Source organism: Drosophila navojoa, chromosome 3 (genome assembly GCF_054131105.1).
Source record: "Drosophila navojoa isolate 15081-1374.11 chromosome 3, UAZ_NAV_1.0, whole genome shotgun sequence".
Lineage (NCBI taxonomy): Eukaryota > Metazoa > Arthropoda > Insecta > Diptera > Drosophilidae > Drosophila > Drosophila navojoa.
Window position 1 is genome coordinate 29,761,990 of NC_142891.1, and position 13,050 is coordinate 29,775,039.

At 37.5% G+C, this 13,050-nt stretch overlaps 1 protein-coding gene and 1 long non-coding RNA gene across 4 annotated transcripts in view; both read left to right on the plus strand.

Annotated features, from left to right (window-relative positions):
* Positions 1-13,050, plus strand: part of LOC149091982 (uncharacterized) — a 202,016-nt gene that overhangs the window by 28,488 nt on the left and 160,478 nt on the right. The gene's annotated exons all lie outside the window — the stretch shown is intronic.
* The window catches only part of mthl15 (methuselah-like 15), a 141,650-nt gene continuing 136,788 nt past the window's right edge, over positions 8,189-13,050 (plus strand). Inside the window, exon 1 of one of the 3 annotated variants that reach the window (XM_089257658.1) lies at positions 8,189-9,330. In XM_089257658.1, the coding sequence (XP_089113784.1) occupies positions 8,418-9,330 (913 nt within the window). In that variant the 5' untranslated portion in view covers positions 8,189-8,417. The remainder of the gene's footprint in view (positions 9,331-13,050) is intronic. The other 2 variants (XR_016196429.1, XM_089257657.1) reach the window with 2 other exon arrangements.

Below are 13,050 nucleotides of genomic sequence, written 5' to 3' on the forward strand. Positions count from 1 at the left end.
ATCTCAGGAGATATAAGAGCTAGAGACTTCAATATTTTTTTTTGTACGTATATACAGCGCGCATATCGAGTTCATCACTTAAGAACAATAACTCATTCCGTTATTTTATTATCGAATAAAAAACCCTTATCGAAAATCAGTTATTATTATATATGTCGGAACAGTATTAGTATCAGGCATCGTTTTGCGCAGCGAGTTTCGTTCACACTTGAATCCTAGAGGCAACTAACTTGTGTCTCTCAATTGTTCTTTGTGCCTACTCCCGAACCTCACTCGGCGACAGCGACACAACGCTGTCGCCCCGCTAAAACGGTACTTCTTAAGCGACAACATGCAAATATTGGCTGATGCAATATGATGAAATCAATTCCTACAACTCAGCCGAAAACTACAACCACACTCATATAACCTCATTACACACCGACACTATAACCACACGCATAAGTACGAAGGCATATAGAAAAGGGAAAATATGCGAGCAGGTAGTAAGCACAATTACAGTGCGCGCCAACATATTAATACTACTTGCTTCGACACGGCCATCCTGACTTTGACACGCCCTCGTGTATGAAATAATAACATTTAAGTCTTTATTTTCTTGTTTCTTCAAATTTCTTCCTTTTTTTTTCCATAAATAAACGATATACATAATTCTATACAAAAATCAACCTTCTTTTCATATGATTTTTTTTAACTCGTATTAACTAATCATTCTAACAATATGTTTCAATTCAATTCATACAAAATATCAAGCTTTATTACCAGAATACATGATCATAATTATAATTTTTTTTTTATTATTATTTTTATTATTTATATTTCTTTTATAAGTAGTTTTGTCGTCATTCTTCTTTAAACATTATTTACTCCATTCCATTCAACATTATATAATCAAATGCCCCACACGCCATGATCAAAACTAACTTCAGTATGTTTTGCACTTGTGCTTGCATTATTATATAATCCACATTATATAATCAAATGCCCCACACGCCATGATCAAAACGAACTCCAGTATGTTTCGCACTTGTGCTTGCATTATTATATAACCAAGTACTCTGCCATTTTCTTTTGGCCAGCCGTACCCTTTATTCTCTTTATATTTATTCTTTATTTCACTCTTTTTCACTCTCTTTAGTGACTTCTTCATTCTCAACATTTTTAATTTTCACTGTCTTTACCGTCTTCGACTGTATTATCAATTTCAACAATATTATTATAATTATCACACACATTCAATTCTTCGGGCACTTGCCCCTCTGGCAATTTTCTTAAATCTTCATGAGCATATTTGTAATTTCGTTTACTAGTTAGAGACCTTAAAATGTACCTGTCACCCTCTAGGACTCTGATTATTTCAAAAGGCCCCTTATACTTTGGACTCAATTTAGTTTGATGCCTTTCTTCACTTTTTAGTAGCACAAAATCTCCAACTTTGTGTCTAATTACTTTCGCCTTATTTTTATCAAATCGTTCCTTGTCATAAACTGCTGTAGCTAAAACATTCTTTTCAGCCTGTGCTCTTACGTTTGGCAATGTCATGCTCAATGTCACTAGGTGGGAGTAAGCCTAATGGCCGTGCCACCTTTCCCAATAGCATTTCTAATGGACTAGCCTTCGTCACACGGTTAGTTGTACAATTGATTGCCAACTGCACCTCTCCTAACACATTCTGCCAAGACTGAGTTCCAGTTTCGACCGCAGTCAACATATTCCACTTGGCCATTAGCTCGGCTAGCACCGGTACTAATCAAATGCAAGTTTATTTTCTTATCTGCACAGAATTTACTAAACTTTGCACCCGCAAAACACCTTCCCTGGTCAGCTATTATTCGGTTTGGTACTCCAAACAATGATACAGCTGATGTCACAACAATTATGCAGCTCTTAGCATCAATCTTGACCGTTTGTGTTAAATAGACAAATTTAGTGAAAGCATCTATTTGGACAATAACATACTCCTTTTGATCAGACTTCCCACTTAGTTTTCGACGAACTTTCGTATATACTTGGACATGTTTTCAAACCAGTAATAGTCATAGGCCTTATCCAACGTCTTCTCCCAGCCTAAATGCATAATTGATTCATGAATCTGATTTATTACAGACCATCTGAACGCTCTTGGGACAATTGGCAAGGATCGTGTTCTACCATTCTCTTGCCCTCTCTATACTGCAAATCAAACGTGAACGTTTGTAAATATGCTCACCACCTTTGTGCTCTGGGAGATACATAGGTCGCGTTTAGTTCTTGATGCTTTGAGTGAAGTACAATCAGTAAAAACGACGAACAATACAATGTACTTCGCAATAACGCTTAAGGTTGTATGTGTGACTGACTATGCGACTACCGTTATTTCAATTCCATTCGTTTCTTCCCCGATCCGTTATCCTAACCTGGCAGACGTCTCTGTCTGACGCAGTCTGGGCACGACAGTAAGTTAGAGCGAGACAGGCACAACAACCGCAACACATACATGTATGAGCGAGCGTGCGCGTGCACCCACACAGAACAGCAACAAGGCCCAAATATATCATCATTTGAACAACGGTTTACAATTTTCGATCTGATAACTTCAATTTTTCCGGGAGACATAATGATATGAAACCCATTAGACAATATTTCTCGACCAATCACGACATCATTTTTCAAGTTTTCATCCCCCAAAACAAGGAATAGTATCTCAATGCAATAATTGTTAATTCTTACATTAATAAGCATTTGCAATGTACTACAAATACTACCATTGCCAATACCCTTTAGAATTACTACATTGTTAATTCTTTTACCAATTAATTTAGAACTTATCTTTTCTTTGACCAATGAACATTCCGCCCAAGTTATGTCAGGATAACATGTTTGTGAAAGCCACTGCGATGCACTGCCATCCAACGCTGCACTCAAAGCCATCACTAACGCACTGCCTTTTATGAGATTTTCCGCTATGATGATATTCGCTGTAGCGCACCATGCTGCTGCGTCGGCGCCAGCAACTTCTGCGTTAAATTTTGGCAACACTATTGTCTTATTATTTGTTGTTTCAGTTGCAATGCTTTACAAGTTCGATTAAATTTTTATTTTGCATTTCCATTATGGCTTTCCATGACGCATCTACTATTGAAGGTAGAGGGCCAGATCCCACTTCTGATGTCAGAACAGTATTAGTATCAGGCATCGTTTTGCGCAGCGAGTTTCGTTCACACTTGAATCCTAGAGGCAACTAACTTGTGTCTCTCAATTGTTCTTTGTGCCTACTCCCGAACCTCACTCGGCGACAGCGACACAACGCTGTCGCCCCGCTAAAACGGTACTTCTTAAGCGACAACATGCAAATATTGGCTGATGCAATATGATGAAATCAATTCCTACAACTCAGCCGAAAACTACAGCCACACTCATATAACCTCATTACACACCGACACTATAACCACACGCATAAGTACGAAGGCATATAGAAAAGGGAAAATATGCGAGCAGGTAGTAAGCACAATTACAGTGCGCGCCAACATATTAATACTACTTGCTTCGACATATATATTATATCTCCCAAATCGTTAAGGCTCCCACATCGTTAAGGCTAGAGTCTCCAAATTTAAAATGTATATTAAGATATCCATCCCCTCACCATCATATTTGTAAAAGCCGTATTTTAAATACTAGAGACTTGTGCTTTGGGATGTACGTACATGAACATTATGATAACGTTTTGAAAATTTCATTAAGATTGTACGTCTAGAAATTAAATTATTCAGCAAATAAATTCTCATAATATTGCCAACACTGCGGCGCACTCCAAGCGCAGTAGCCTGTGTATGTGTGTGTGTGCTAATTCTTCTGAAATTTACGCGTTCAAACATACGGACGGACGGACGGACAGACAGACGGACAGGAATAAACCGACTCAGCTCAACGCCCTGATCAAGATCGGTGCATTTAAAATAAAAAACTCATATTATTAAATACAGTAGAATCCGGTTATAGCGACACTCAAGGGATCGACGACTTTAAGTCGCTATACCCGGCGGACGCTTTAACCAGAAGGTTTCTTTCATATAAGTTTGTATGGGGACCAACTAAGACATCAAATTTTCGTCGACATAACCGGTTGGACGCTTTAAGCGGAGTCGTTATAACCTGATTCTACTGTATATAGATATTTAATATATATTGTAAATATAATTCATCGATTTTTGAAGGTAAACTCGATATCCAAGCTGAATATACGGTAATTAAAAAAAAAAATGTAGTCTCTAGTTCTTATATCTTCTGAAATCGACGCGTTCACCATACGGACAGATGGACAGGACCAAATGGACTCAGCTTGTCACCCTGATCAAAAATATATACAGTATGTGCCTGCCACGCCTCTTTCTGTCTGTTACATTAATTGAAACAAAGCTGTTGTACCCTGATTCCCCATTTTCAATGGGTTCAGGGTATAAAAATAAACAATACTCAAACGTTAATAACGTTGCAGTTGGGCGATAGCAACTGCAGAATACTTATTCACATCCCATCAGCAATTTAGTAGGTAGCTTTAGCTAGCTCTATTACTGTTTCAGCTTTTCCCAATTCGCCACGAGCTAACGGCAACCTAACTGCAAAATTTGAATACTGTGAGGAGCAATATAGGTATGCACGTATTAATGTATATGAACGTACGTATTTGCTGTGCGTTTATATGCATATACGTGCATATATATGTTGCTCCACACAGCGACGCGAATACTGTAGGAGCGACCCTCGCACTGGAAAGGGGGTCAAAGTCGTGTTAGAGGCGGTCTCTTTCGCTCCTACAGATTCAGCAATGGGTTCGCGTCGCACGCATGTCGATCATCGGTGACCGTTAGCCGAGGTGCCGTTCGTGCCGGTTGATAGTAGTGATCACTTTCACTCGCAGGGCACCAACGGTACTTCAGCCAATGGGAGGCGGCCACGCAATTTGGCGGGAAACTGGCGTCACCCGGATCACGCCACTTTACCTTTTCTGTGGACACGAGCGGCTGAAAGGCCCCGCTCCAGAGCCGAACAGGCCCCGTTACCACCCGAAGCAGGGCCTGTGGCTGGGCTATAAAAGGCCACCGGCGGCTCCATACGGGGCTTCAGAGATGCTTCAGGGGCTTCAGATGCTTCAGAGGATTCAGATGATTGAGAGGATTAAGTGGTGATTGAGTGACGATTAAGCGAGTGAAAAGTGATTAGTAAAAGTCAACGCGAGTGGTAAATCAGGACTCCCAGGACTTCAAAGGACAGCAAGGACATCGTGGGAACAGCAAGGACATCCAGTGGGAATCCTTGCGACAACGAAAGAGGCAATCAGCAGCATCAGCGGCACCGATCAGGACATCGGTGCATATCAGCGGCTTAAGCGAGGCCTGCACATCTGAGTAAGTTCACGTAGCCGTGCGCAAGAGAAGTGTTTGTGAGTGAAAACGGAGCTAGTGTTGTGCTGTGAGCGAGTGGGATAGTAGAAGAGGCCTGCATATCTGAGCGAACCGCCAGAGTTTTGTTCAGACCGAAGTCCTGGCGTTTCCCTAATCGTCCCGGTAAACTAGCGTGTTTTAGCACAATACTCTCCCAGCCGGAGTGCGTTGAACCAGCGCTCGGTAGGTGTGCTTCGCTAAAGCCAACCAGCGAGCCAGCATAACTTTAAGTGACGTGTACATTTTAAACTTATTCAGGAGAATATATATTTACGCTATAAAACCTAAATTCACAAGTGACTAATTATTATCGCAGGGGCTTCAACAAATAAATTTGTTGGCACGAATCCACAGTCAGCTGAAACTAGCCCAGCTTAGACTCGGGATAAACCGAAGGTTCGTTACAATACTTACGCGCAGAAATTACAGAGTATTTTTTTTATTAATAACTCAAATATCAAAATTTGAAACTTCTAATCGGTAGTGGGCGGATCGGGAAAATTTTTACACTATAAAAACTCTTTAACTTAAATAGCGCCGAATAATATTGCGTTCATACATTAAATAAAGAATAGGCGCGTGCTAATTAGATTTACAGTTTTTTTTATTGTAAGGCTATAGCTTTTTCAATATTTCACGATAGCATCATATAAGCCATAGCTCATATTTAGTTTTAAATGTGAGCTGTGGCAGTGGCTGTTGCATGGTTGGGCCTGCAAGTCGGGTTCGGGAGTTGGATACTTAGTTTTCATTGATGGTAATATGAACAATAATATGTACATATCCGTTTTAAAGAAGAGTTTGCTCCAAAATGCCAAAAAACTGTGTCTAGAATGGCGATCTCGATTGCATCAGCCAAATGATCAAAAACATCAGCCTGGTATTGACTAGTCCTGGTTGATCTTCAAAATGTTATAGAAAATTTGTTGACAAAATTGGGCGTGGACATTCGGAAATGGTCAATATCCAATAAAAATGATGTCAAAACGGCCCTATTGGAGGAATGGCCAAAAATCTCCAGGGGAATCACCCGAAAGTGGGTAAACTCGATGGAATCACGACTAAAAAGAGGTGATTAAACAAAAAGGAGGAAAAAAATACCCTAATTTAAGAATTTTTGGACAATAAAGTCATTGAAAGTGAAGTGCACGAAATTTTTATACCCTGAACCCATTGAAAATGGGAAATCCGGGTATAATGATTTTGTTAAAATGTATGTAACAGGCAGAAGGAGGCGTGGCAGACCCCACAACGTATATATATTCTTAATCAGGGCGACGAGCTGAGTCGATTTAGCCCAGTCTGTCTGTCCGTCTATCTGTCTGTCCGTCTGTCCTTCTGTCCGTATGTTTGAACGCATCGATTTCAGAAGATATTACAGCTAGAGACTTGATTTTTGAAAAAATGACCGTATATACAGCGCGGCTGTCGAGTTTTGCTTTAAAAATCGATAACTATTCCCGATATTTAATTATCGATTAAAAACATCATCAATTAAGGCAGATGCCACTGTAGCTAATTGTGAATGATTTTTAATTTTTTCAAATTTGTCAATTATTCAATGGAATGTGTAGATCATATGCTGAAAAGTTTATTAACGTCGGTTTAGTCAATCGACGTTAAAAAATAACAAAATGTTTGGCCAATTAACAAACGCACGTGCTGCAGCAACAGCAGTTTTCTTATACGTGTGCACACATACATTCAAACATCTTTTCGTTTTCGTTTAGTTCTCTTCAGTTAGTTTGGTTTAGACTTGCTGGATGGCGCTGCAGCAGTGAATCTATTTCAGTTTTGACATTGTAAATTCGAACAGAGGGCTGGCGTCATGGTAGAAGGCGCGGCACTCGATCGCGAGGTCTCGGGTTCAAACCCAGGGCTTGTCGTTCAAAATTTTTATATATTTAATTAAATGAGTTTTCTATTTCATTTATATTGTTAAATACATCGAAATTGAAATTTTAGCCATAATAAATGTGCATTTTAATTAGTTTGGTTCAGGGTAGTATCTAGTTGAGCGCTCTCGACTAGAGTTTTCTTACTTGTTTTAAATGTTACTAATTATAATAAAAACATAATGAAAAGCGTTAATACATAATGAATAACCAATAAAAAAGACCTTATTTAAATTCTTTGGATATCTTTACTGGTTTAGCGGGAATACGGTTTCAAAGTTTTACTATGCTGCTGCACGAAATAAGGTGTGAGCCACTGTATGTAGAAATAAAGGACTTTCTTAACCTGCCCTCGTGATATATACATATGTATGTATATATTTATATATATGTATATACATATATACAGACCTACAAAGTAATTACATACATATATATGTATATACATATATACAGACCTACAAAGTAATTACATACATATGTTCATACATAAAATGTAATGTAATCCACATGTGTATGTGTGCATTAGAGCTATGTAATATATGTATCTATGTAAGTATACTTGTATGCACGTATGTATGTACATACATATACATACATATGTACATGTTTACTATCCTAAGTACTAGAGGGGTATAAATTCTATGATATTGATGGCTACACACATTAAATGGATGTCTGTGGTGTGTTTACAGATAAATATTACTATAAACACTCAACATTTGTATGTGTACTTGGGGTATATACATATGTATGTGTATATATGTATGTATAGATGTATGGATATTTATTTATGTACATATGTACATACATACATATGTACATATACATATAAGCTATCCACTTTTTCAGTCGTTAGAAGCACATGCATTCAGTTAGACTCAAGAGGCCCATTTACTCCAACGTCTTTTCGTTGTTGTGCGCGGTATCAATCAGCGATAAGATACATTTCTTATATGTAGATACGAACATACATACATACATACATATGTGCAACTCTTATGCATATATGTACATCTTTGAAAAGTGTATATTCAATTCATTGGTTTTAAAGCAAAAATTATAATACCGGCTATACATAAAATACTGATTATTTCCGATGTGTGTGAAACTGTTTTTTGTATACTTAGTTTTCAGTTATGTATTTAGAAATATTAATTCAGTCAAAATGTGCTGTAATCCACAATCAATATTATATAAAATCTATGGGTTGAATAACTTAACTACTTATAATTGCACTAACAGCCTTGACAGTCTAAATGATAACGATAATAGAAACACTATTGACCTGATTGGTACAACAGAAACTCCACAAGGATATGGCCTAGTCGAAAGTAATGACACATTCGGTCTGACAAATTTTCCACAATGTGCGTACACCGGATATTCAAATGTATCCCTACTGACAGATATATCATTTACCGTATTAGCAAATGCATGCCTTCTTATTCTAGACAGCAAGACTCTTATTAGTTTAACATGCCAAGAAAAAACAGATGTTACGTTGCAAAGTATTGGTATTATAAATAAATGCTGCCCACATGGATACTCCTTTGGCGCAGATATAAACAAGTGCTATTTACAATACCCCGACTACAATAAATACTCTGCTATTTTTGAAAATCCAATGATTTTTGTCGATAATTCGTTCAAGTGTCCAAAAAATAAAGTTTTAGTTGAATATGTGCTAACGGCGGAAGCAATTGTTATAAAAAGTGGAAGAATGTTACTTAAAGAACACAAGAAATCATTTCAGAGAAGTGAATTTTGTATTGAAGTGTTAATTAAAAATGAAAACTCTCAATTCGATAAAAATAGTCAACAATTTATAGTTCGTACTTGTCAACAATTAAAAATTTGTGATTCGGTTCCTTGTATTCGTAAGTGTTGTCTCCATGGTGAAGTCTATGCTAAAAGAAATTTCACAACGTCTTGTACAAGAGATGAAAATAATTTTCAATATCACAGTATAAATAGCATGAATACTAGTGGTGCCTTTTCCAAACCCTCAGGTATGCACAGTTTCGTATATCATCATTATGTATTACTAGCTGGCCCGGCAAACGTTGCATTGCCCTATCCGTTATTTCTAGGTAAAAAATTGTTGAAAGCTATGTTGTTCAGGTTGGGATACACTCTGATTTCATTCAAGCACCTTGTGGTAAACGACATTCCTTGTTTTTTTGTTAAGCGCATTTTTGCCACGTACAATTGACCATGAGAAAAACACGCATTTTCTAGATTGAGGCCACAAATAATCAAAGATTGGCCCTGTGATTTGTTGATCGTCATGGCGAAGGCGAGACGAATCGGGAATTGAATTCGTTTAAACTCAAAGGGCCTATCTGTTGGGATCATCGGAATCCTGGGAATAAGAACTTCCTCATCTTTAAAGACCTGTTTTAAATTTTCACATTGCTCATCAGTTTTCTTATCACCAAACGCGTTCCATTGCACAGTTTTGGTTGGTTTAAATTTCTAAGCATGATAACTACCGAGCCAACCTTCAGTTGTAAATTGTGCGGTGGTAAACCAGGCACATCCAAGGGGTTCAAAAATTCAGTTGGATAATTAGTGGCTTCTTCTTCGTTTATTTTTAGCCGCCAAAATTGCTCGCTCACTTAACCATTTAGTATTTTTGTGGAGAGCAATGATATTTGGAAATACTTTGTTGATAAGCTCATCTTTTAATAAGACGAAATTGCAAAAATTTGGAGGAAATGAAATCAAACCACTCGATTCGTCAACAGGAATACGGCCATTACCGATATTCAGCAATTGCTTCGAGAAATCATCAGCAGATAGATCGTTCATTGTTATGCAACTCTCATATTTACAGACAGTTGAAGTTACATATGGTTACATATCCCCACAGATTTGATGCTTTGAGACAAGCGTTTATTTCGTCGGCAGCAGTAGATCTTGGAATTACTGGTAGTGTGTCGGAAATCGCCACAAAATAAAATCCTTGAAACATTTCTTATGGCCGTTTCACGGGATGCCTCTCTTTGAGATGCACGCTTATAACTCGAGATCTGCTGGACCAATTTTCATGGTTTTTGATTTGTTGGATTTGTCTCCGCTATAAGTAGGATAGTAGATCTTAAAAATACAGAAAAAATTTGACGAATACTTGAAAAACGCGGTTTTTCCCTAAAGATTCAAATTTCCATCAACACTCACTCAGTAGGCTTGATAACAGTGACAGTTTTCGGTCCTGCTCTCATATTAAGGATTTTATTATCTGACGATTTCCGACAAGCACTACCAGTAATTCCAAGATCTACTGCTGCCGACGAAATAAACGCTTGCCTCAAAGCATCAAATCTGTAGCGATATGTAACCAAACTTCAACTGTCTGTAAATATGACAGTTGCATTGTTGAACGATCTATCTGCTGATGATTTCTCGAAGCAATTGCTGAATATCAAGTTGTTATTCCTAGGATTCCGATGATCCCAACAGATATGCCCTTTGACTTTAAACGAATTCAATTCCCGATTCGTCTTGCCTTCGCCATGACGATCAACAAATCACAGGGCCAATCTTTGATTATTTGTGGCCTCAATCTAGAAAATGCGTGTTTTTCTCATGGTCAATTGTACGTGGCATGCTCACGTGTTGGCAAACCATCCGCATTATTTGTTCTTGCACCTGACCAAAAAACAAAGAATGTCGTTTACCACAAGGTGCTTGAATGAAAATCCGATTAATAAATTAATCAGAGTGTATCCCAACCTGAACAACATAGCTTTCGGGCCAGCTAGTTAAAAAATATAAATGAAATAGAAAACTCATTTAATTAAATATATAAATCACGACGCCACGTCTTTGCTCGAATTTCCAATGGCAAAACTGAAATAGATTCACTGCTGCAGCGCCATCTAGCAGAACTAAACGAAACTGCTGATGTGATTCTAAGAATGTGTTAGAAGAAGTTTGAATATGTGTTGAATATGCACACGTATAGGAAAACTGCTGTAGCTGAAGCACGTGCGTTTGTTAATTGGCCATACACGTTATTTTTTAACGTCGGGGAATAGTTATCGATTTTTAAAGCAAAACTCAACATCATCAAAAATCAAGTCTCTAGCTCTTATACCAATACCTTGTTCGATGTCTCGTAATTTCTGATCAAAGTTTTCATTTTGGGTTCTTAAAGCGCTTGTAACTGCGCCATCTACAATTGCTGTTAACTAACGAACAGAGAATTTTTGCAAATTTTTACCTATATTTCTACTAAATGCTATGTTTATTTAAAATTATTATTGAAAAGTTGGAATTGTATTTGAATTTAATTAATTTATTAATTATTTTACTAATTTTTTAATTTAATATTTGTTTTTTTTGTGAACTCTAATAACATGTTCTTATATTATATTAGTAGAGCCGCTGCTTTGATAAACTGCTTCGTTTATGAGCTTCGTTTCTATTGTGTAGTAACTGCTTCGATGTGCTGTTCGCTGATAAATAAACTGCTTCTTTGGCAAACTTCTTAGTTTTGGTTGTGTATTTTATTTATAATTAATATTGCCTTTTTATACCCTGAACCCATTGAAAATGGGAAATCAGGGTATAATGGTTTTGTTAAAAAGTATGTAACAGGCAGACCCCATAAAGTATTTATATTCTTGATTAGGGCGACGAGCTGAGTCGATTTGGTCCTGCCCGTCTGTCCGTCCGTCCGTCTGTCCGTATACTTGAAAGCGTTTTTAAATTGTAGATAGTCTTAACTCTTCCCAATCTAAATATCTGCGTCCCGCAGATCAGGGTGCATATGTCCATTATAATGATATTCATCCAATATAAATTGTCCAATATAATGAGATTTATCCAATATAAATTGCCTAATATAATAATATTTATCCAATATAAATTTATTATCCATAGTCGATAGTTCCGGAGTCCATAAATTAGCATAAAGAGGGCCATCGATATCCACCTTCATGTTAATTCAACGATTGTTCAAACATGAACATACATAATAATAACAAGTAAAAAGACTCTAGTCGAGACTGCTCGACTAGGAGATACCCTGAACCCTCCAAGCTGATATTCTTATCATTCTGCTCTACTTTTATGCACGCACACATACATACACATGCATCCACCCTCACGCGACCGCGCTCTGCTAACTGCGCTATAAGCACCCCATAAAGTATATATATTCTTGGTCAGGGCGACGAGCTGAGTAGATTTAACCCTGTCCGTCTGTCTGTCCGTCTGTCTGTCCGTCCGCCCGTCCGTACGTCCGTCTGTGCGTCTGTCCGTATGTTTGAACGCGTCGATTTCAGAAGATATAAGAGCTAGAGACTTCAACTTTTTTTTTAAATGTCTGTATATACAGCGCGCATATCGAGTTTATCACTGAAAAACAATAACTCATTCCGATACTTTTTTATCGATAAAAAACCTTATCGAAGATCACTTAAAAAATTTTATCTCCCACACCTTTCAAGCTAGAGTCTCCAAATTAAAAATGTATATTTAGATGCATTTTATACAATTTCGGTTTTTCTTAAATTTACTCCCCACCCCTAAATCCACCCCCTCACCCTCATCTTTGTGGAAGTCGTATACCAAATACTAGAGACTGTGCTTCGGTATACACATACATTTTAACATGGCGATTACGTTCTGAAAGTTTCATTACGATCGTACGTCTAGAAATTAAATTATTCAACAAATAATAAATAATAATAATAAATTATTCAAATAATAACTAAGTATGC